The 20,214-nt window shown below is 42.5% G+C and overlaps 3 protein-coding genes and 1 non-coding gene across 7 annotated transcripts in view; 1 reads left to right on the top strand and 3 right to left on the bottom strand.

Moving 5' to 3' along the window:
* vegfc (vascular endothelial growth factor c) overlaps positions 1 to 10,481 on the bottom strand; it is an 18,497-nt gene extending 8,016 nt beyond the window's left edge. The window contains exons 1-8 of one of the 3 annotated variants that reach the window (XM_077725327.1): positions 10,205 to 10,481; positions 6,235 to 7,030; positions 3,636 to 3,879; positions 3,376 to 3,566; positions 1,506 to 1,636; positions 863 to 966; positions 360 to 494; positions 68 to 269 (exon numbers count right to left, since the gene is read on the bottom strand). In XM_077725327.1, the coding sequence (XP_077581453.1) occupies positions 68 to 269; positions 360 to 494; positions 863 to 966; positions 1,506 to 1,636; positions 3,376 to 3,566; positions 3,636 to 3,879; positions 6,235 to 6,336 (1,109 nt within the window). In that variant the 5' untranslated portion in view covers positions 6,337 to 7,030; positions 10,205 to 10,481. The remainder of the gene's footprint in view (positions 1 to 67; positions 270 to 359; positions 495 to 862; positions 967 to 1,505; positions 1,637 to 3,375; positions 3,567 to 3,635; positions 3,880 to 6,234; positions 7,031 to 10,204) is intronic. The other 2 variants (XM_077725329.1, XM_077725328.1) reach the window with 2 other exon arrangements.
* trnas-aga (transfer RNA serine (anticodon AGA)) lies at positions 9,620 to 9,701 on the bottom strand. The gene has a single exon. It is a non-coding gene; the product is annotated as a tRNA-Ser (tRNA).
* LOC144202438 (ER membrane protein complex subunit 3) lies at positions 9,837 to 12,329 on the top strand. The gene is made up of 9 exons (XM_077725330.1): positions 9,837 to 9,957; positions 10,551 to 10,713; positions 10,857 to 10,914; positions 11,215 to 11,308; positions 11,496 to 11,600; positions 11,679 to 11,760; positions 11,831 to 11,910; positions 11,982 to 12,064; positions 12,137 to 12,329. The coding sequence occupies exons 2-9, from the start codon at positions 10,559 to 10,561 to the stop codon at positions 12,263 to 12,265; spliced, it is 786 nt and encodes a 261-aa protein (XP_077581456.1). The 5' UTR covers positions 9,837 to 9,957; positions 10,551 to 10,558; the 3' UTR covers positions 12,266 to 12,329.
* Positions 12,330 to 12,365: 36 nt separating this feature from the next.
* On the bottom strand, positions 12,366 to 20,125 carry usp11 (ubiquitin specific peptidase 11). Of its 2 annotated transcripts, none has more exons than XM_077737523.1 (21): positions 19,611 to 20,125; positions 18,806 to 18,912; positions 18,431 to 18,561; positions 18,224 to 18,335; positions 17,844 to 17,989; positions 17,398 to 17,459; positions 16,870 to 16,969; positions 16,632 to 16,805; positions 16,380 to 16,538; positions 15,970 to 16,194; positions 15,717 to 15,800; positions 15,554 to 15,648; positions 15,224 to 15,406; positions 14,969 to 15,072; positions 14,503 to 14,898; positions 14,321 to 14,391; positions 14,073 to 14,185; positions 13,857 to 14,006; positions 13,665 to 13,780; positions 13,507 to 13,595; positions 12,366 to 13,078 (listed from the first exon to the last, which is right to left on the bottom strand). In XM_077737523.1, the coding sequence occupies exons 1-21, from the start codon at positions 19,721 to 19,723 to the stop codon at positions 12,923 to 12,925; spliced, it is 2,886 nt and encodes a 961-aa protein (XP_077593649.1). In that variant the 5' UTR covers positions 19,724 to 20,125; the 3' UTR covers positions 12,366 to 12,922. The 2 variants fall into 2 exon arrangements, with proteins under 2 accessions (XP_077593649.1, XP_077593564.1); XM_077737438.1 differs by having other exon boundaries at positions 14,464 to 14,898; positions 19,611 to 20,123.
* Between the last annotated feature and the right edge of the window lie 89 nt (positions 20,126 to 20,214).

Raw genomic sequence — 20,214 nt, 5'->3', positions numbered from 1 at the left:
AAAAATCGACAAGCGTATGAATAAAGCAGTAGGAAAGAACAAAAGAGCAACTCTTAATCAGTCTCACCTGCAGGTGTTGGGGTTAAACCTCTTTCCTTGCCGCAGACACGACTGTGAACTCTCCCTGCACTGGCAGAGGCAGGTATCTGGGTTGAGGGGTTGATTCCCGGGACACTGAGCGGCGCACACGCAGCCGCACAGATCCTCGTCCCAGCGCTGACCCACGGGGCACCACTTGCCCTCGCCGCGACCTTCACATTGACATTCACCTGAAGGAATAGAGCCCGCAAACTTCAGTGGGTCCACTTTACTCTCACCCTCTACCACACTCTGTCAAGTGAACACAAATAAGCCCTTACACGTGTTGTGGTCCAGTTTCCACCCTGGACCGCAGCTGGCTTCCGTGAGTCCGTTTCGACAGACGCATTCGCAGCTGGGCTCTTTCAGAACCCTGTTAGGGCCGCAGAGAGCCAACAACCCCGAGTCCAAAGCCTCTGCAAGCCGCAAATATAAAGAAGAGCAGTTGGCAAAGCACCAGTGGTTAGTTGTTAAATCTAGCCTTTGTTTAAGTAGTAAATGGAATGCAAGTGTAATGGAGTCTGCGCCGTAATTTCTCCTCACGAGACAATGACTTGACGGAGGATGTCATTTCAAATGACAATGGTTCGCTTGCACAATATTAATTTGTTGGTTTTCCCAAACGACGGATCCTATCATGTTGGAGGGTAACCTGAAGGCGAGTTCAGCTGGCTCTTCGCCAGTCAAAATAACATTACAAAATGGGCTTTAAAACCAATTGAGAAAAATACCAGCGGTTTTCCAGGAATTGACTTGTACGTGGGAAAAACAAAAAGGATCTCACCTGTGTCTTTGGCAGAATAGTTAATGGCTTCCGTGGGAAGACACATGCAGTTGACTGGGTCCCACAAGTACGTTGAAGCACACGGGACCATGGGAGGGGGGCACCTAGACGCCAACATGCACAAACTTAGAATAACGGTCTGGAGTAGGGCTGTCAGAAATGGCCCAACTAGTCAAGACATAAGTGTCAAAAACAGACCTGGGGTCAGATCTGGTCACTGGCTCACATGGTTTTTCATCTTTCGCGGTTTTTGCATTTTTTTCGCATTTTGTGGGGCACAGCAAAGAATGCAGGATATATACTGCAGGTATTTTTTAATTTAAAAAAATCCTGTTTTTCACCATTTTTCATCTTTGGCAATTTTGGCGTTTTTTTTTCGCAATTTGGGCGTTTTTTTCACATTTTTATCGTTTTTAATTGACAAATTGAATGGCATCTTTTTTAGAATTACTCTTTGTAATACTCTCAGATTTGACAACTTTGTGTTTGGAAGTTCAATCCCATTCGGTTTTAAGAGTACCAGAATTTTGCATTTTAAAAAGGTGCAAAAGATACTGAAACAAATTGCATTATTTTACATTCTGCATTATTTGTAAGGATTAGCGAGTGAGCACTTGGATACGCTGACTTAAATGTCACTCACAGGTGATCCGTGGCGGCTCGTCTGATGATGGAGCGCAGCGGACGCTTGTGGCGGCACTCGCAGGCCGTATGATTGATGAAGGTTACCATGACCACCGAGGGGTCTATCCTGTGTGGCGATATCTCCATCAGCTGTGAGGACAAAAGAGCGTGAGAGAGTTTAGGACTTTAGGATTGATGTCCACTGCAAAGTGGGAAACCCTCCAATTTCACTTGACTTGATGTACTAATACAAATACAAATAAAAATTCCCTTCATCAATCGGCATTTTTCTCACATTTGCGTGCCGTGAGATCATTCTACAACCAAATATGGGCTTCGGCGGAAAGGTTACATCGTTTCTCGATACTCACTGCTGTTTCGCAACTCGGCATGATGTCACGAAAACAAAATGACCGATACGGAGCGGAAAAGAAAAAAAAAATTGGAAGCTGCTCTATAATCAGCTTTGACTCGGTAAGAATCCATTTTTAGCAAAGAGAACAGTGACGTGTAGCAAGTGGAGGGAGTGGGGTGACATTGACAATGACATTGTCTGACATTCAGCCTCCCAAGGGCGGTGACGCCAGTTTGACCGGCCAAAATGTTACGTCCTTCATCTGATAGCACGCATTCTGTCGTGTGTGCAGGTCATTTTAGTGTTTTGAATTTCCCTCGGCTTTTGAAAATACTCTAATTTGCTAGCCACTGGCCGAACCCAGGCCTACGGGGCTTCTGCCAAACAGCTGGATGTCTCGGAAGACGAAAGGCCCCGTGTCCCATCTGCGTGCAATGCGCCGATGGACGCTGAACTGAGGCATGTTGTTTTGACGTATGTTTCCAGTGTCCAAGATCAATGTGTCATTTCACAAGCACCCGGTCAAACGCAGCTGCTAATGTCAGGCGTGCCAGCTGGTATCACCCTTAAGATGTCGGCAGAGAGCCGGAAGGAAGAGTTTCTCAAATGAGCCGGATATGGCTCACAAGCCGTACGTTGAAATGTTGAGCTCAAATGACTTAAATGAAGTTTGGTTTACTTAAAATATTGAGTTATGACCAATAGCTTTTGTGACCTAGTTTAAAAATTCCTCACTTATTTCATCAACTGTAAACCTGTTGTTAAATTCGAAACTCCTTAAATTAGATTAGATTAGATGATTTATTCATCCCGTATTTTGGAAACTTCATCACAGCAGCAAGAGAATGTAGACAAAATAAAAGACTAGAAGTTAATGAATAAATACATATATATATATATATATATATATATTTATATATATATATGTTTATATATAAACACTAATAAATAAATAAATAAGAATGAAGATTTTTTTACATTAAAAATTTTAAAATGTTAAAATAAAAAATAAAAAAAAATGAATAATAAAAATAAAGTCCACTTGTTTCAAAATGTGACATTTCAACTAGGAATATATTTTTACATTTTTATTTCCATCATAATTTGAACATCACAGCATTGCGCATTTTGCATCACTTAACTGTTAAAAGATTAGATCGATTGTTGATCCGTTTCCTGAGTTTTAGTGTCAATAATGTTATTGTGTGCTCAAAGTAAAAACAGCTGATATTTCTCCCACTCTTAGGCAGTAAATCAGTTCATACCGACGTCTTGTAACATAAGTGTGCCATAAAACACGTCAATATGTAAATATGTCAATGCAATGTATGTTTAGAGAACTCTATTATGTCATTTGTTGCAGTTGCTATGTTTCATTTTTCATACATTTACAGTAATGTGTATTTTATCTTATCACGAATTGTGACCTTTCCACTACCATTTCATTTCTAATTGCACAATATTATAACTATTTCACTCTGTGTGTTTAGGCTATGCAATCTTTTTCATGTTTATGTTCCATGCTAATATTTACCGTCTTGTTGACCAGCGTATGACTGGTGTTGGTGCAGTAAAAGGCTTCGTTAGTGCAGCATCCGCCGCAGCGATGCAACGCCACGCATCGCGGGCGGTAGAACGGAGTGGTGGATTGTGGGTACTCTTTAGTCACCTCAATGCACACCTCTCGGGGTTGACACGAGGTGCGCTGGATCTCCTCGATGATGACTGAGAGTACATTTGACGGCGTTAGTCGGGTGTGGCGGGGCCTTTGGGAGACGGCGGCCGTTGGCTTACTTGCGAGTGTGCCGTCCACTTTGTAAAGCGGCTCCTCCCTCAGCTGCACCCAGCCATCGTCGGGGTTTGGATGGACTGCCGGGCTTGCTGAGGAGGTGGGAAAAGAGAAGGAAGAAGAGGCGTGCCATGACTTCTTCCTCAGGCACTGCTGAATCAAATTGTATTCAGGGTAGAGAAGCCGCAGCAGCTGATCCACGCTCACAACGCTCTGTAAACTGACCTGGTCATCTGACAACACTGGAGCCTGCAAGTTTAAAACAAATAAATGGCGCATTCTTATTATTATTATACTCTTGCACAGTGTTTAGAAGTTGCAACAATCAAACAGTTGTCTGGAAAAGCCTGCACTTTGTCTTCACAAGTAAAAAAAAACATATTTAAGTCGTCATCTCTTCAGTTTTCTACAACTGGGACATGAGGTCATTGTCGCAGGACACTGAGGTCATGATGGACCAATGACCGATTCGGTCTACTGGGGTGTGTCCCCTTCCGGGAACGAGGGAGAATAATATTTTCATGGCTGTTTTATTTTACACCAGCGACTTCAAAGCTCTTCTTATTTTGGACGGATAGTGGCATGATCTGAAACATAAAGTATCGGTAATATTTCTTTTTTTAACCTTTATGGGGCACACATTGAACTCATTGGCTGCCATTGACCCATCACTGCGTCCACTAGACAAAATGGAGAAGCATTCATAGCCAACCATTTACTTTTAAATGAATTAGACATCTGACATTGTCTTTGACCTGCCCGGTTACTGTAAATACAATAAAATATATCAATAGAAAGGATTTCAGCAACTTTATATTGCGGTATTGAGTTCCTTAACCTGTTTTTATAGATTTAGTTTGTATTCAAATTTTAATGTGTAAATGTATTCCTAAAAATACATTTAAAAATACTATGAATACTTTTAAATACTATACTTATTAATTTCACCATTGAGACCCAGTGTCCACCTGAGTGGGTGTCAAATTTTGGGACATTTATACTACATGTATATACTAAATGTTAACATATTTCATTCAACCAGGCCTTGACGAGCTTGTGTTGTTTTTTTAAATTGTACTATTATTTCTAGACCTACAAATCCAAAGCACAGATCCAAAGAAAGCTAAGTTATCCGTTGGGTCTCCATTGAAAGAAAAGATGAAATGGTCAATTCTTATCCAATTTGAAATATAAAGCCTTCTAGGCATTCAGCTTTGATTGAAGAGGAATCCCAAAAATGTTCAAAAGCCATTCAGGAGTTTAAAAAAAAAAAAGTTACGTGTTTTTGAATTAAAAAAATAAACATGCCTTTTCATTCTTGGAATGAATGCAATCAATGACAAGTTGATGTCTGGAGCCCTTTGGCAATATGCATAACTCTCCTAGCTTGGCTTTGCCAGGTCTTCCACTTATTGCCTGCCGCTTGTTTGTGATTCGGACGGCCTTTTGTTTTTGTCTTCACTAAATGAAAGGCATGTCTTATTGGCGTCCAATCAGACCACTGACTTGGCCAGAGAGGAATATTCTCTTTAGTTGCCTTCCAAGGCCTTACTTTGCCTTTTACTGTATCTCTAGGGTCACTATCCATTTTCACTGTCAAGTGCTGTACTATTTCCTTTGTAGCCTTTGGCTGAATATTTGATCTTAATATCACACAGCTTCCATCATGTTTGACTGCATGCTCTGTTATGTTTAGGATTCAGAATCGATCTTTTTTTTTCTTCTTTTCCATCAATCTGCCACGAGTTGACATATGTTATGGCCAGACAATTTCCATTTACATTTGTGAAGGGATCTTTTGGTCATATTATTTTGTGAAACATTCAAAATATCTTGCTTTTTCGCAGTCCTTTTATTGTAGTTGATATAAATTATTCTTATAGTCATTGCAAGGGTTGTAGTTTCAGGAGTTCCCTTATAATCATGTATTTTTTAGTCATTTTTATTCATAATACCATACAAAATATGCATGTGTGCATGTGATGTCTAAAAAAGTATATTAAAACTTGTTTGCTTTTTGTCCAAGTCTCTACCATTGTATATTAGCGTTGAACTAGCACACAATAGAAAATTAAAGTGTATTTTATATTATAGAACACAATATGTTGAGTTTTCTTTGTTATTTGTAGTTAGCTTTAAAGTTGACCCTACCTGGAGTGTAATAAACATCTTGTGTTTAAAATCTGCCAAACTATTCAATATATTTCTGTATGATGGATTAAATGGGACATGGCTAATCACGAGGATCGATCTCCATCCTAAAATTGCTGTGTTGTGCAGCCATTCATATTTTCCAACTTTAGGTTGACCATTATGTTCTAAAGTACACTATCAGTCACTTTGAATGTTGTTTTGTAAAGATGGAGTCTGGGATATCTGACTCGGTGAATGAGTCTAAAAGCATGACCCTGCAACCTAGTTTAATATTGAGCCATAGACGGCGCCGTGGACCTTTGACCAATTGGGAAGGGATTTGCAATTTGACGAAGGCTCGGATCTCAAACTCCAAAAGAACGACCTGGATCTCCAGTTGCCATTTTCAAAGTGATTTCACAGCAAGAAGTAAGGTGGAGTGAGGGAGCCCCATGTATTTGTAGCGCTCACCTGGGTTCCCGTGTCTCCAGCTGCGTAGTAGTCCATGTAGTCTTGTCCTGAGCACAGCTTGCTGACATTAAGAATCCATAGGAGCACAGCTGGTATCAACATAGTGAGCAGGAGAGAGTGGAGCTGAAGCAAAGGCAAGGACAGCAGAGGAAGGTGATGGATGAGGGAGAAAAACAAAAAAAAAAAAAAGGAGGAGGCTTGTCACGGGCTGTGACAATCCGAGAGATGTCCTTTGCTCATTCTACCCGGGGACCAGGTTGCTCTTCCGACGTAGTTTGTTGGACTCTGGGAAGCCAGCTGAATTGAGCATGATGAAGAAAAGTGCTCTACTCCGGCCGCTCCAGAGCGCGGCTCGTTCGGTGGGCGTGTGACGTCTCGTCTCGCCGCATTCCCGCCGCTCACGTTCAGGTGAACGTCAGATTTGAAGGAGGTGGGGTGTTTGCTTCTTAATTTTTTTCTTTTTTTCTTGCCCTCGCCGGCCTCTTTGCCCTTCACACTTGCACACCTCCTCGCCTTCTTTATCTATATTTTTCTTTGCTCCTCACACAGCAGCTGTGCTCTTCCCTCCCTCTTGTCCCCGGCTCAGACTACCCGCCTCTTGCCGCCCGAGAAACCTTCAGGGCAAAGCTTTGAAAAATCTGAAAGAAAAGCATCAGAGGAGGAGGAGGGGGGGAGAAAGGGAGAGTGAATTCCAGATTCTCCAGAGGGGGGAAAAAAATGGGGATGATAACAGAGGGCGACGTCGACTTTGGAAGCTCTCGTGGAAGCAGTCGAGGAGCTGCAGTCAAACGTCCTGCTGGAGTCAATGAGAAAGAATACAAGAGTGGAAAGCTTGTTGCATGTGGGCGGAGCCAACTATCAGTGGGATGATTTATGCATTATTGCTAGTTACAGTATTCTGGCATTCTCTCTTTCTCATAGAAAAGACAGGCTTTCCTTTAGCGCTTGGCACTTATTGGCTGCTTATCACGTGATAAGACTAGATTTTTAATCCATATTGATTGGGAGTTTTGCCAATCTGATACCAGAACGTTCATAGACAATTTTCAAATTTTAAATAAATTGTTGTCAATGGTAGGCGACAAATTAATGATCTGGAAAATCACAAATTTTGAGTCTGATTGGAGCCCTAACCAGTGAATTTTTGTTTTTATTCATTTTCATTGGATCAATTTGGTTTTTAATGGATACATGTTATTAGTCAATAAAAAAAATAAAGAATACAATCATGATTCATGATTTAAAGAAAATATTATAATCTTAAACTGATTACATTTAGGGTTATGTAGATCACTCTTGATTAACATTATTATGGTGGTATGCTACATGGCACAATTCTTTAGGTGGTTAAGTTTATAATTGTTAAAGCAAGAGAGAGCACCTTGCATAATGGAAAAAGAATACGTATTGCACAACATATTAGTTAATTTGTAGCAAGTATGCATATCGCGCATTTCTTATGTCTGACAAAAACCAAGTGAAATCTCAAATAAACATTGTTCTAGATGTATAAAAAACTGAAGATTTAGGATTTTTGTTCCAGTTCATTAAATCTGATTTAAAAAAAAAACATTATATCTAAAATGGTCCTGCCCACATGAAATCGAGTTGACGTTAATGCGGCCTGCAAACCAACCCGAGTTTGACACCCTTGCGATAGACATTCAATTCAGCTGAAGTGGGAGGAGCAAGAGGGAAAGCAAACGGGTTCATGTCCGACCGATCGTGATCATTCACTCCTAGTTTAGATGGATTCTTCCATCCCAGACTCACCTCGGTGGCGCAAATGGTGATAAATGCAGCTGCTAAGTGCCTTTTTATTGGCCGTTAATAGTTTTGCTGTCCGTTTAAAAGTTTCTGGCTTATATCATTCCGCCGGTGTGGGATAAAGAATAAAAGTAACCGTGAGATACATTTTTCTTCCTGCACTTTTAAGCATCCAAGGTCAAACATTGCATATTTTCACAAGTGCCCCAAGGCTCGAGGGCATGTGTGTCCCATGCGGAAGGCAGAAAGCTGACTTTTGGAGTTATCGCCCTCCCAAGGTGAGGCGAGACAGCGAAATACACGCCACATGGGAATTACTTGGATAGCGAAGAAGAAGAAAAAAAAACATCCGATTTTTTTAGGGCCAATGGCTGGCAGACTTTACAGGGATTAGAGGCATACACACTCTCTCCCACACACATAGTGACAAGTATGTGCATGCAGATCTGCTTTATGTGTTGAAATCTGCGCAAGACAAATTCCACATTCCAATCATTGCTGTCTCCATCTTGTCGTGTGGTGTGAGCTCACGGCATGAAATTAGATGCGATAGATTTGTTGCTTGGCGGCCTGATGCTCACTTTTATTTGAACTAAACCAAGCAAAGACATTTTTTGGGACAATTTTGTGAGACATTTCATACATTTGAATAAAAAAAAGTGTTTTTTTTTTTGCAAAAAAAAGGCATTGCTATATGTGATGACATTGATTGATGTTTAGTAATTTTAATGATTTTGAGTCAATTATGGTCAATCCTTTCAGGGACAGTCGTCACTACAGTGGACAGCTTTCTTAGACGACTGTTTTCGGTCATTTTGAAACAGCATGAAAATTCACACTTTTTACTTACAATTTGAATTATTTTTGTTTAAGATAACCACCCTCTAAAAAAAACAGTATTGCAGATTATGTCCGACGTTTATTCGAAATCAGCACCTGCCATCTCCTTCATTGACGTATTGTCGTCTTTTGTTTTGTTTTGTTATTTATGTATTCATTCACACAGTTTTCTCTTTACCTCCCTTTCCCAGAACAGATTTACCCCCGGAGCCTGTTACCATTGTTAGGGTTTTGGTTTGGATATGTTAGGACTTGGTTTAGAAACATGCAGACTTTGTCGGGATGTTAGGATGTAATTAGTCAGCATATTGTTCTTTTATAAATGTCTTGCCAGACCTTTGATGAGGCTTCCCGCAACTGGAATCAACTTAGCGCCTGCCTGTAAATGGGCGGAATCTGAAAATTCATTCCAACAGTATTTTACTAATTATTTTCTTTACAATTCATACAGCTTGTTATGTGTTGGTCAAATTGGTATTAAAGGTTAGGAACGGAGGAAAATGTGCGCCATCTGCTGTTGTCAAATTCGTATGCTAGAAGGAATGGGACAGAAAAATTATATTTCAGCTTCCCAACACACACCAACATCTATCTCCCATTGCTCCCCCTACTTCCACCTCATCACATAATAGTTGCAAACTAAGAACTAAAAATGTTTTAACAAATTGTGTACAAAAATGTATCAATATTTCCTATTTACTACTTATTTCTGTTACTGCTCAAAAGACATGAGCATGCTTCATTTATGAAATTTCAAATATTAAAAAAAAAGTTGAGACGTTGTCGGCAGGATTCGAACCTGCGCGGGGAGACCCCAATGGATTTCTAGTCCATCGCCTTAACCACTCGGCCACGACAACTGTGAAAGATACAATGAATATGTCGGCTTTTATAGGTCTAGATCCTTAATCAATCTGCATAGAGCTTAAGATATCCAATATATATGTATAGAGTGATTATCTTTGCTTTCTAATGTAAATCGTCAAATAGTGCATTTATATATACGCGTATATGTTCCTGCTCATAACAAACCGGAAGTAGTTTCTCATATGTTCTTCTTCGTGTTCCATTTGTGACTTGTAGTTTCGTGATAACATTTCCAACTTCATTCATGTGGTAAGTTTCAATCTTTTGTGGTCGTTTCGTTTATATATAGTATTTTTTCTTTCTCCGACACGCAAATCCATAAACGCTGCTCGTTGGAATGAAAATCAAGTTGAGGAAAAGACACTTGAAACCATAGTCAAACTAGCAAACGTGTCTACTAACATGGCTACTGCTAACTAGCGTGTCTCGTGCTACTTTCAAAGATTGCAAACAACAAGCATCGTTTCCAACAAACAGGCGTATAGTTTCAACTCACCGTGGCCAAATTGGATAAGTTTATATCACAACTCTCCGTCTTCTGTCCACTTCAATTTTAGTGAGGAAACGTATTCAAAAAAACGATTCCAAGACAAGACAAAAAAAACACCGCTCACTTGACCTCCTTTTAAAGGGGCCATGTCGTAGTAATTTATCTTATATATCGCGCACTAATACTTTTGTGTTTGTGTCCTTGTTAGACGGCCCTAACACCACTACCTTTAAGCCTGATGTTATCTAGTGATTATTCATGTTTTCGTGTAGCAACCATGTCGCAATCCTCCTCTGCTTTTATTTTGAAATCCCCACTTAACCGGATGTAATGCTGTGTGTTTGACTTTCAGAGGGAGCGATGGCTGGACCAGAGCTCCTGCTGGACTCCAGCATCCGTTTGTGGGTGGTGCTGCCCATCGTCTTCATCACCTTCCTAGTGGGCGTCATCCGACATTATGTCACTCAACTGTTGCACAGCGACAAGAAGGTAGACCTGGAGCAGGTTTCCGACAGGTGAGGGCGCTTGAAATTTTAGTGCTGTTGCTAGCAATCGTTCCCTCCCAGGACCTCAGTCAAAATCAACTGGACGTGTATTGTTTTCAATGACTAAGTTTTTTAAAAAAATAACTGGGGTATTGTGGTACTTTTTTTTTTAGTCAGGTGCTTCTACGGAGTCGCATCCTCCGAGAAAACGGCAAATATATCCCCAAACAGGTGACTTATTACAAACAAATGAATCATTTTGATAGTCAATTAATCAGAGTACATTTGTTAACAACTTAGCTCATATAATTCAAACTATTGTTCCTCTTTTTGCATTATCTAAAAAAAAATTACACTTTGCAGCCACATCCCATTGCATGTTTTTTCCCCATGTGAACAGCTATACGGAAGAATCGGAAATAACAAATGATCCAAATTGTGCATCACAGAATGATGTGAACATAGCTAATCTACCACGGCAGCCCAAGTTACATGTCACCACTCACTCGATATTTCTTCGTGTTTGTTAAGTCATTCGCCATGAGGAAGCATTACTTCAACGACACAGAAACAGGCTTCTTCAAAAAGGTCAAGAGGAAGGTGGTTCCCAAAAACCCAATGACAGGTCTGTCATGTCAGCACGGTTGTCAATTCTCTTGTCATTTTTTTTTTTAGTTTGTGCTAAATCATTGTACAAACTAGTGGCTTACTCCTTTGTCCTTTCTTCAAAACCCTAAAAGTGAGACCGGCAAGCTCATGTCCACTTCCTTTAAAATTATTTTAGAAAATACATTAAAACAAATGTTTTGCAGACACGAGCATGCTGACGGACATGATGAAAGGAAACCTGACCAATGTGCTGCCTATGATCGTAATTGGCGGCTGGATCAACTGGGCTTTCTCCGGATTTGTCATAAGTCAGCCACAGCACATTTTTATTTCCGGTGGAAACCAACCGATCGACAAACCCAATTGTTTTCCCCTACTCCATTCAGCCAAGGTTCCATTCCCCTTGACGTTGCGATTCAAGCCCATGTTGCAGCGCGGCATTGACTTACTCACTCTGGACGCTTCATGGTTTGTGTTCCGTCGATAAAAATCCATCATTTGGTTGAGGTTTGTCTCGTTGACGCAATCTTTTGCACAGGGTAAGCTCCGCCTCTTGGTACTTTCTCAACGTGTTTGGCCTCAGGAGCATGTACAGCCTCATCTTGGGACAAGACAACGGTTAGTCTGGTGCCACGCCGGAGACACTCCCCTCCCTCCAGCCACGTTTCGCCACTTTCAAACTTTTGCAGCCGCGGACCAATCACGCGTCATGCAGGACCAGATGACCGGCGCCGCCATGGCCATGCCACCTGACCCCAACAAGGCTTTTAAAGTGACTTTTTTTCCCTCCCTTCTTTTTGCCTGTTGTCCTCTCTTGACTCACATGCCAAATTTCTTCTGGCAGAGCGAGTGGGAGGCGTTGGAGATCGTGGAGCATAAGTGGGTGCTGGAAAATGTGGAAGACGAGCTAATGGCCCGAGAGCTCAACTTTGCAGGAAGCTTCAGCCAGGACCTCAAGTCACCAGTCTTCTAGATCATCATTTTTTTTTTAAAACTCCTTAATTTATGAATAAAAGATGATGAATTTGACCACTTAACTTGGCTCAATGGTCAATTGTTTCAAGTAGACAAGGTTCCTGGTGTAACAAGTGTCCTTTTATTTCAAAAGTCTTATAAAATCTTCACATATTTGACATACAGGAAGACCCGAGAAAGCCCGACCAGTTCCCATAAAAAGATGCTCTGTTAGAAAAATACTGTACAGCGTCATGGCTGTCAAACAAAGCGCCTCCACGGCCTCAGCAGGTCACGTGACGGCTAATAAATAGCACAACGAGTAAAATATACAAAAAAAAGAAAAGCCCCAAGTCAACATATACAAATGTGGGAATGGAAAGAGAAAACATCAAATTGGTCAGGACTCTTCTGGATCAATACGTGTGCCTTTTAAATAATTGGAGGAACAAAAGCTTTTGCATTTCGACTCCATTTAGATTAGTTTTTCTTTGTGTTCATACCGCTCATCGTCCAGTGAAGTGAATGATGAATGACAGACTACATAGCCAATTAAAATGGTAAAAGAATTCTATCAAATATTGTGCAAGTGTGGCTGGAAACTGAGTAAAACCTTCCAAGTAGGTGGAACAAAGGAAAGATTTTTTCCTACTCGCTGAGCCTGCCCGCCCGCCATTCAGTCCGTCTCCATGGTGAGCTCGGCCAACGCGGAGGCGGCATCGGTGCACGGCGGCGGCGACGTGCCCTCGGCGGCTGCCGTACTGGGCGCGGGCACTGACGGTTTCCTCATTTTGTCTTGTCGATGGTAGAAAAGCACATAAGCGGCGCTGGTCTGGAATGCAAAAAAAAAAACACTTTTCCATGTCTTGTGTTTCAATTTTGGTTTGAGCATATTCATCTTTATCCTGAACATTTTATTTTATATTGCAATCTTATAACTTCAATTGTAAATATAAAATCCTTGTTAACATAAAAAAACAATTATTTTAAATTGGGAACATAATGCTGAAATATGTCAAAAATAAAGCCTTGAAAATGGAAGACTGCATTCTTCAAGGAATCTAAAATGTATTTAGTCCTTTTTTCTTAATATTATACATCTAAAAATGACTTCATAAACACCCAAACTTGCTAGAAATCAACTAAATTTCAATGGATATAATCATGAAATATACATATATCAATTATTTTAAAAGTCAGCAACTTTCATGATTAAAAACATAACAATTTTCCAATATTTCTTTCTGACGTCTCCCTCACCATGATCCGCTCCTCTGTAGCATAAGTGACTTTGCTGTCATCAAAGTTGTACCACTGCCCGTTGTCCTTGTTCCGTGCATAGCTGGTGTCTGCACAAGCACACAAAAAAAGACCACTTAGCCCAGTTATAATGCAGAAAGTAAACAAAAAGCGCTTACAGTGTCCGTCTCGGAGTCCTCCGTAGTGGTTGGACACGGCAATGAGGTCGTAGCGGCTCGGAGGCTCCCCGTTGGACAGCTTCTTCCTCAGAAGACAACCAGAGAAGTCCAGATCCCTATAAAAGGAAACCACACCGTGTTGTCTTTCTATCCACTAAAATGGCCGCCGAGTATTGTGTGTCTTAAGGTTACTTGATTGGAAAGTCCACAATGGTGTCCAGCTTCTCCCTGGTGAACTTGGTATATGAGAACCTCTTAAGGTGGATGATGAGGACCTCTGGTAGAGACCACAAGTCCAGTTTCTTGGTAGCGAGCTGGTGCTTTTTACACACAGGACAGTACCTGTCCATGGACATTGAGTAAGCATGTGAAGCAGGAGCAAGTGGGCAATTGTGTGTTTGTGTGTACCATGGATTCTCGTTCTCCAGTGTTTCTACAGTCGTAAAGAGCTGGATACATTCCTGTAACTGCACGGTGGTCTGCTGCTGTGGGATGTCCATGCTGCTGTGCTTGACGTACTTCTGCAGGACACATCAAAGCAAGTTTCCATATTTGCAATAATATAATATTATTCAGGTGTGCAAATTACGGGAATGTGTGCTCTATAAGTGTTAGGAATTAACAGTCATGACTTGAAATTTACTTTTCAGACTAACCTCGGCCTCGCTCTCATTGTAGAATCTCTTCTTGATGTCAGCGTCCCAGTCCAAAGCCACGTATGGTTGTGCTGCTCACACACAACATGTGAAATAAAGAAGATGCGAGCCATCGAGTCTCTGTTTCCTGTTTGTACACTCACAGCTGAAGGTCATTTCAGGATTATTCTCCCGCTCGGTACCGTTACAGTTGACTGCGCGGATGTCGAACAGCCGCTTTTTCTTCCGGCGACACGCCCTCGTCTTCTCCGTTTGTCCGTCGGCCGCCGGGGCGGAAGGAGGCGGCTCCCCCTCCTTATCGTCGTCGTCTTCGGCGGCGGCGGAGGTTTGCGGCGCCCCGTCCTCGTTCTCGTTTTCTTCCTCGGCGACTTCGCCGTGGGTGTCCTCCCCGCGGGCGTGGTTGTGGCCGCCGCTCGGGCCGGCGTCGCCGGAGTAAGGTGGCTTGGTGGGGCCGATGTACGAGTTGTGAATATCTCCCTCTTCCGGAGGGGGACCCCGCCCGGGGCCTTCTAAAGCGTTGTCCGGCCCGTCGAGGGATGGCGGCGATCCCGATCGCTCAGCATCCTCTTGCTCGTCATCTAAGCAGAAGGAGGAAACATTTTCACCAAAGCGTTCCTGTAGAGAGCGACGCCATGGCCGTCTATTTACCGTCACTGATCCCATTGGTCTGACTTTTATAAAGCTCCTCTTCATCATCGTCGGGATCGTCCTCTTCCAGTTCCTCGGAGGAGTTGGGAACACGTACATAACGCCTGAAAATATATGAGATTCAGCTATGGGGAAAATTTGCAATCTGCCACTTTGAGTATTTAAACACTGCCCAGTCATTGTTAATAATTCCTGATTTTTTTTTCATCTAGAAAAGTTCAGCTATAATGTATGCATGTGAAAATGGTTCCTCACGCTAGTCTCTGCAAGAAGAGTTGATAGAGTGCATCCTGGCTACAGCTGCTACGTGGTACGTTGAGTAGCAGCGGGTGTCCAAACAGAGAGGTGTTAACAGAGCCATAGTCTCTATAGTGGGAACGCTCTCTTAGGTAGACTGCCAGCAGCACCTGGTGGTCGGACTGGGGACTGCACTCGTACCTACACAACAATTTACACTTGTTACTGGCTTACACCTGACAAAGCTACCATTAACGGCCGTAGACGTTCGATCTTTTCCGGATCGGACGTCTATCGTCGTCAACGGCAGCGAGAGAGTTAACACGTGGTGGATAAAGATCTTAGTACACAAAGATGTCGTCTCGGTCCAGGATGCAGCTGAGGGATTCGTCCGCTGAGTAGATTTTATAGAAGCGGTGATTGAAGACGTCAGCAACCACCATCTGTTAAACGCAACACAACAAAGTTAGTTTTTCCAAAACTTTTCATATCATGAAAAACTACTACTCACTTGCGTGTCGGGAACATTGGTCAACTCTGACACAGCGGCACAGAGGTGGGATACTTTTCCCGCTTTGGGGACCACAACGCGATGCTGCGCACACAAACAAGAAAAGTGTAACTACAATATGTACTCAAATCTGAAATCACAATGATGGCTAAAGAAACAAGTCAGCATAACAGTGGTAGTAGAACCAAACCCAAATCAAGGCATATTATTCTATTGTTATATGGTAACAATAAGAATACTGTTGAGCACTGACCTGCATGGGTTTGGCAAATGGATCGAGCGAGATGAAAAAGACTTCCATGACGCGCTCCTTGCTGACAGGGAGTGGAATGCTGAGGTAACAGAAGGGGTCAAAAGTGACCGACACCTTGTGGCATTGCGGACAGATGAGCGTGGACTTGAAGAGGCCGTGAAAGGTGTCCACAATCACAGAGTCGTTTCGCCGTCGGTGGTTCCTCCACGCCTCCTCAGCCACTTCCTGCTCCAGCATGAAAAATGTGCAATTACAAATCCCATCCAGTTTTTTCTTCTTTTTATTTTTATAATTGGAATCTTTTTAGAGGATGACAGCATCATTCCCAAATACTGGCCTGATAATAATGACTGTACATCCTTAAAAATTCCTCTCTTGTATTGATTACTTTCATTACAACAAAAATTGACCTGGTCTGGTCGCCCTTCGGCGTCACGCAGCTCAATGTATTCTTTATTCTTGACCCGGTTCAGGTCCTCGTGCAGCCCGTCCAGCAAGAAGGAAAGCAGCTCCTGACTGTCGTGCTGTTGGTAGCCCAGAAACTGAGATGCAAAGTGGCCCACCTTCGTCTGTCCAAACGTGTCAAAAAAATAAAAACACAGGATTCAGATTATTATTATTATTTTTTGGTACTGCTGGCCACTTGACGCCACTGCACCCACTTTGAAGATGCGCGGCACCACCGAGTAGTGGTGGCCCGACCACATCTGCTTGATGATGTCGGCATAGGCCTCTGCGATTTCCCCTTTCATTCCGAGTGGGTTGGCAAAGTTGAGCTCCTCTAAATAGGCGCTTTGGAGGAAGTACTCGGTCAACGGAGGAGTGTTGCTCAGACACTGTAGGCGGAACAAAGACCGTCAGTCAAGTGTGTGTGAGTGAGGAAGTGTGCACCCGAGATACCTGCAGGGCAGAGTTCATGAAGCAGGTATTGCCGAGGTTTGTGAGACCGCAGACGCCTGGTTGACCTCGATACGAGTCCAGCTCCTCCACTGAATTCCTCCTAAATAAAAACACACCAGGCTTTGTGGTTAGAGCCCGAAGAAAAGGGATCCAAATTATCCAGTCAAATAAGCAGACCAGTTCAAAGCGTAGTCATACTTAAGGTAGGGTAGACGTTACTTATTCAACGCCAAAAAACACTTACGATGCTTTTTATGATGTCAAGAGGAAAAAAGAAAGGAAACAAAACTTCTCTATGATGAAGCTAATCTTTCTTGTCCTTACGTTCTCTGTTCGTGTAGGCTAGGGACACAATATTCTGTGGCACTTTAAAGGTCAGTAAACATCGATATTTGAAAATCACACTTGGAGAGAATGCGTTATATTCTTTTGTAGCGCAATCAATAGTAAAGCTACCACTGCAGCCAATGAAGTTTTTATTTTTTTGCTGCTCGAAATGGAAAATGAAAGCAAAACAAAGTTTCTTACAGAATTAAAGGTCTGGAGCTTGGCCAGGTGCCATCAGCATTCCTCGTCTCCATGATCACTGTCTGAAACACAAATTAGAGTAAAAGTTGAAAATGACATCTGTCACTTACAGAAGAAAACAATGGAATAAATGTCATGTTGAAAGAAAAGGTGATTTTACATGAAAAGGTTACATTAAGACAGGAATGATACCCAAATATTACCGTATACATGAATCTATTTATTATTTCCATAGAACAACTATGTTCAACAGTTATTTCGGTTCTGGTATTTGATTAAATAATAAATTATAATCTATACCCATTGGGACAAATGGCTTCTTATATATTTCAGTGGATGACAACAAGTCTGGGATAGTAAACTGGACTTAACCAGTTTTTTTGGAGGGGGTATCTAAGTTTTACGAAAGGAAATCAAGCAAATCAACTATTTATGCATGTACTTACCATCCCTGAGCTCAGGCAGGCGTCCAGCACACTCATATGGACGTTCCTGAGACGTTCACAGCTATTGTCGGAACTTTTCATCCACAGGCGACATTCAGACGTTGGCGGCAGCGAGAATGCCTGACACATTGCCGACTGGATCGACTCTACACACAGATGTAAATAGTTAGTTCCCAAAAAAGAGTTCTTGAGTACATTGTTGTACAGTAAATTACATTAGCATATTAAATAGAGTTAACGCACACAAAAAACAGGGAACTTTTTTACTTTGGTTGTATTTCTTTTAAGATTTGAAACCATTCAATAAAACCAGTCTTTTTCACCCGATTCTATCCTCTTGCGGACGCTCCAAAAATGGTTAAACAGAAAAACACACTCACGTATGCTGTCGGTGCGGCTGAACTGCGCCGTGATGACGTTCTCAACGTGAAGACAGAGGAAGATCTCCACTGGGTAAATTTCCACTTTAAGCGTGCTGGGCAGATCCACCACCTGAAGTGCACATGAAAACGATGATCCCTTCTCTCACGGCTCAAGTTGCATTATTTCTCAAAAAGTCAGAAAGCGTGTAAATGACGGTGAGTGACCTTGCGTTCAAGTGGCGGTTGTTGGTCCGCCATCCCGTACCAGCAGCGTAGTTTGTGCCATGCCTCGGCGGGCAGCAAAACAAAGTCCTCGTTCTCCACCAGACGCTCTTTCAGGCGGTACGACTCCAAATCTATGTGGAGGAAACCACATATTGCACTTGAATGGGATGGAAAATCTGGGATGCCACACAGGAAACCACTTGCTGCTGTATTGAAGATTTTCTAAGGTGTGCGAGTCTTTGCTTGGTTACTAAGTTCTTAATCTCTGCCATTGAACTTTTTTTTTTATTTCAAACATATCCAAGAGTTTTCCATTTTTTTCTTTGTTTGCCCAAAGTGGGTGACCAGCAGTCATCAAAGCGTTTTTCCACTGACCATCAAACAACTCTGTGTTGTCGATTTCTCCGGGACACAGCGAATCCTGGTCTCCGCTTTCCACAAACTCCTTCCACTGTTCATACCACCGTTGCGCCACCATAAACCTGATACACAAACAGAAAAAGTGAGATGACGTCTCATTCACACATACCTAAGGGCAATTCAAAGTGTTCAACCAGCCTACCAAACCTAGTGGGTTTTCTTCAGAGTACCCGAAGAAAACCCGCGCAGGCCGGAAGAGAACATGCAAACTCTACAGAACCCATCAGGAATTGAATCCTTGATCACCAAACTATGACATGAACATGCCAAACCCTCTTAAAATTTCCCCCCAAAGTATAACCCATTGAGTATCATTGACAGCAATAGATGTTGAATCCTACGAGGTTGGGTCACTTGACCTCTATATGGGTTAAACATCTAGAATCAAATGTTGTTTACATTTAATTTCCCAATTACTAGCCATGTAAGTTGGAAACATACAGCAAAGGAACAAAGTTACACTAACACGTAAATAGCTGATTGTTGGTTCACTGTGTTGCGTACTTAAAAGCCGACTTGAAATTTCACGCTGTACACTATTGAAAACATAGATCGAGTGTCCATTTGACTGACAGGGGAAATTCAGAGTACATGCTAACGTTAGCAAACAGTCGAACAGTTAAGTGGACCTGCCCACCCTTTTAAAGGAGCCCCCATTTATGTTTAGCAAAAAGCCCCTTCCAAAAAAAAGCCTAAAAGGCACTAAATTCGCTGCCGTCGATAGGCTTTCACGGCGGCGGTGGCTAGTTAGCCTTCTCACCAACTGTCTCCGTTGCGGAGCTCGCAGTCCCGAAGCAGACACTCGATCTCCCGCCGCTGGCTGTCCAGGCCCGGAGGTGACTCCGCCGCGGAGCAGCGGCTGTTGGCCGCCATGACAACCCTCACTGCGACATTCACGGCGAGAAAACAAGGCAGAAAACGGACACTCGAAAACGCCACTTTGATCGAGCCATCGACTGGGGGGCTTCGCGGACTTGTTTGCGGAAGTAGGAAGTGCTTCGGGGGAAGGGGTAGGATGACGACTTCCTGCCTTGCCGCTCCAACCTGTCCAAAGGGTCGAATGCTTTGGGAGACTTTTCTCTAATAGTCTGCTGGAGCTGCACATTCGCTTGTACACAGACGCAATTGCTTTATGCGTATGGCGTGTGATGTGCGAACCTTGAAGGACATTCAAGTGTTGAGATAGCTTTAATGGCGGCGGCACGTTTGTCTACGTTCACTAAGACATCCTAACATGTATTAAAGTACCTTATTTGGGTGCGTCACAGCGACGACCTCGTTCGGATCGGTGACGTTATTTGTTTTGATTTGAACTCCCGCGAGATCAGCGCCAGCGCGCGCCTACGAGTGTTGATTACCGCGAG

The sequence above is a fragment of the Stigmatopora nigra genome, chromosome 1 (genome assembly GCF_051989575.1).
Source record: "Stigmatopora nigra isolate UIUO_SnigA chromosome 1, RoL_Snig_1.1, whole genome shotgun sequence".
In the NCBI taxonomy this organism is placed as follows: Eukaryota; Metazoa; Chordata; class Actinopteri; order Syngnathiformes; family Syngnathidae; genus Stigmatopora; species Stigmatopora nigra.
Note: the sequence above shows the minus strand (reverse complement) of the source record. Positions and strands in the feature narration are given on the sequence as shown.

What these genes read in the sequence shown, in the direction of transcription:
- LOC144202438 (XM_077725330.1), top strand. Translation starts at nt 10,559, where the DNA reads ATGGCTGGACCAGAGCTCCTGCTGGACTCCAGCATCCGTTTGTGGGTG. An exon ending in TCCCAAAAACCCAATGACAG is followed by an intron (nt 11,309 to 11,495) that starts GTCTGTCATGTC and finishes AATGTTTTGCAG; the next exon opens with ACACGAGCATGCTGACGGAC. An exon ending in CTCACTCTGGACGCTTCATG is followed by an intron (nt 11,761 to 11,830) that starts GTTTGTGTTCCG and finishes TCTTTTGCACAG; the next exon opens with GGTAAGCTCCGCCTCTTGGT.
- usp11 (XM_077737438.1), bottom strand. Translation starts at nt 19,723, where the DNA reads ATGGCGGCCAACAGCCGCTGCTCCGCGGCGGAGTCACCTCCGGGCCTG. An exon ending in CAGCCGCACCGACAGCATAC is followed by an intron (nt 17,990 to 18,223) that starts GTGAGTGTGTTT and finishes ATCTGTGTGTAG; the next exon opens with AGTCGATCCAGTCGGCAATG. An exon ending in CCGAAGGGCGACCAGACCAG is followed by an intron (nt 16,195 to 16,379) that starts GTCAATTTTTGT and finishes ATGCTGGAGCAG; the next exon opens with GAAGTGGCTGAGGAGGCGTG.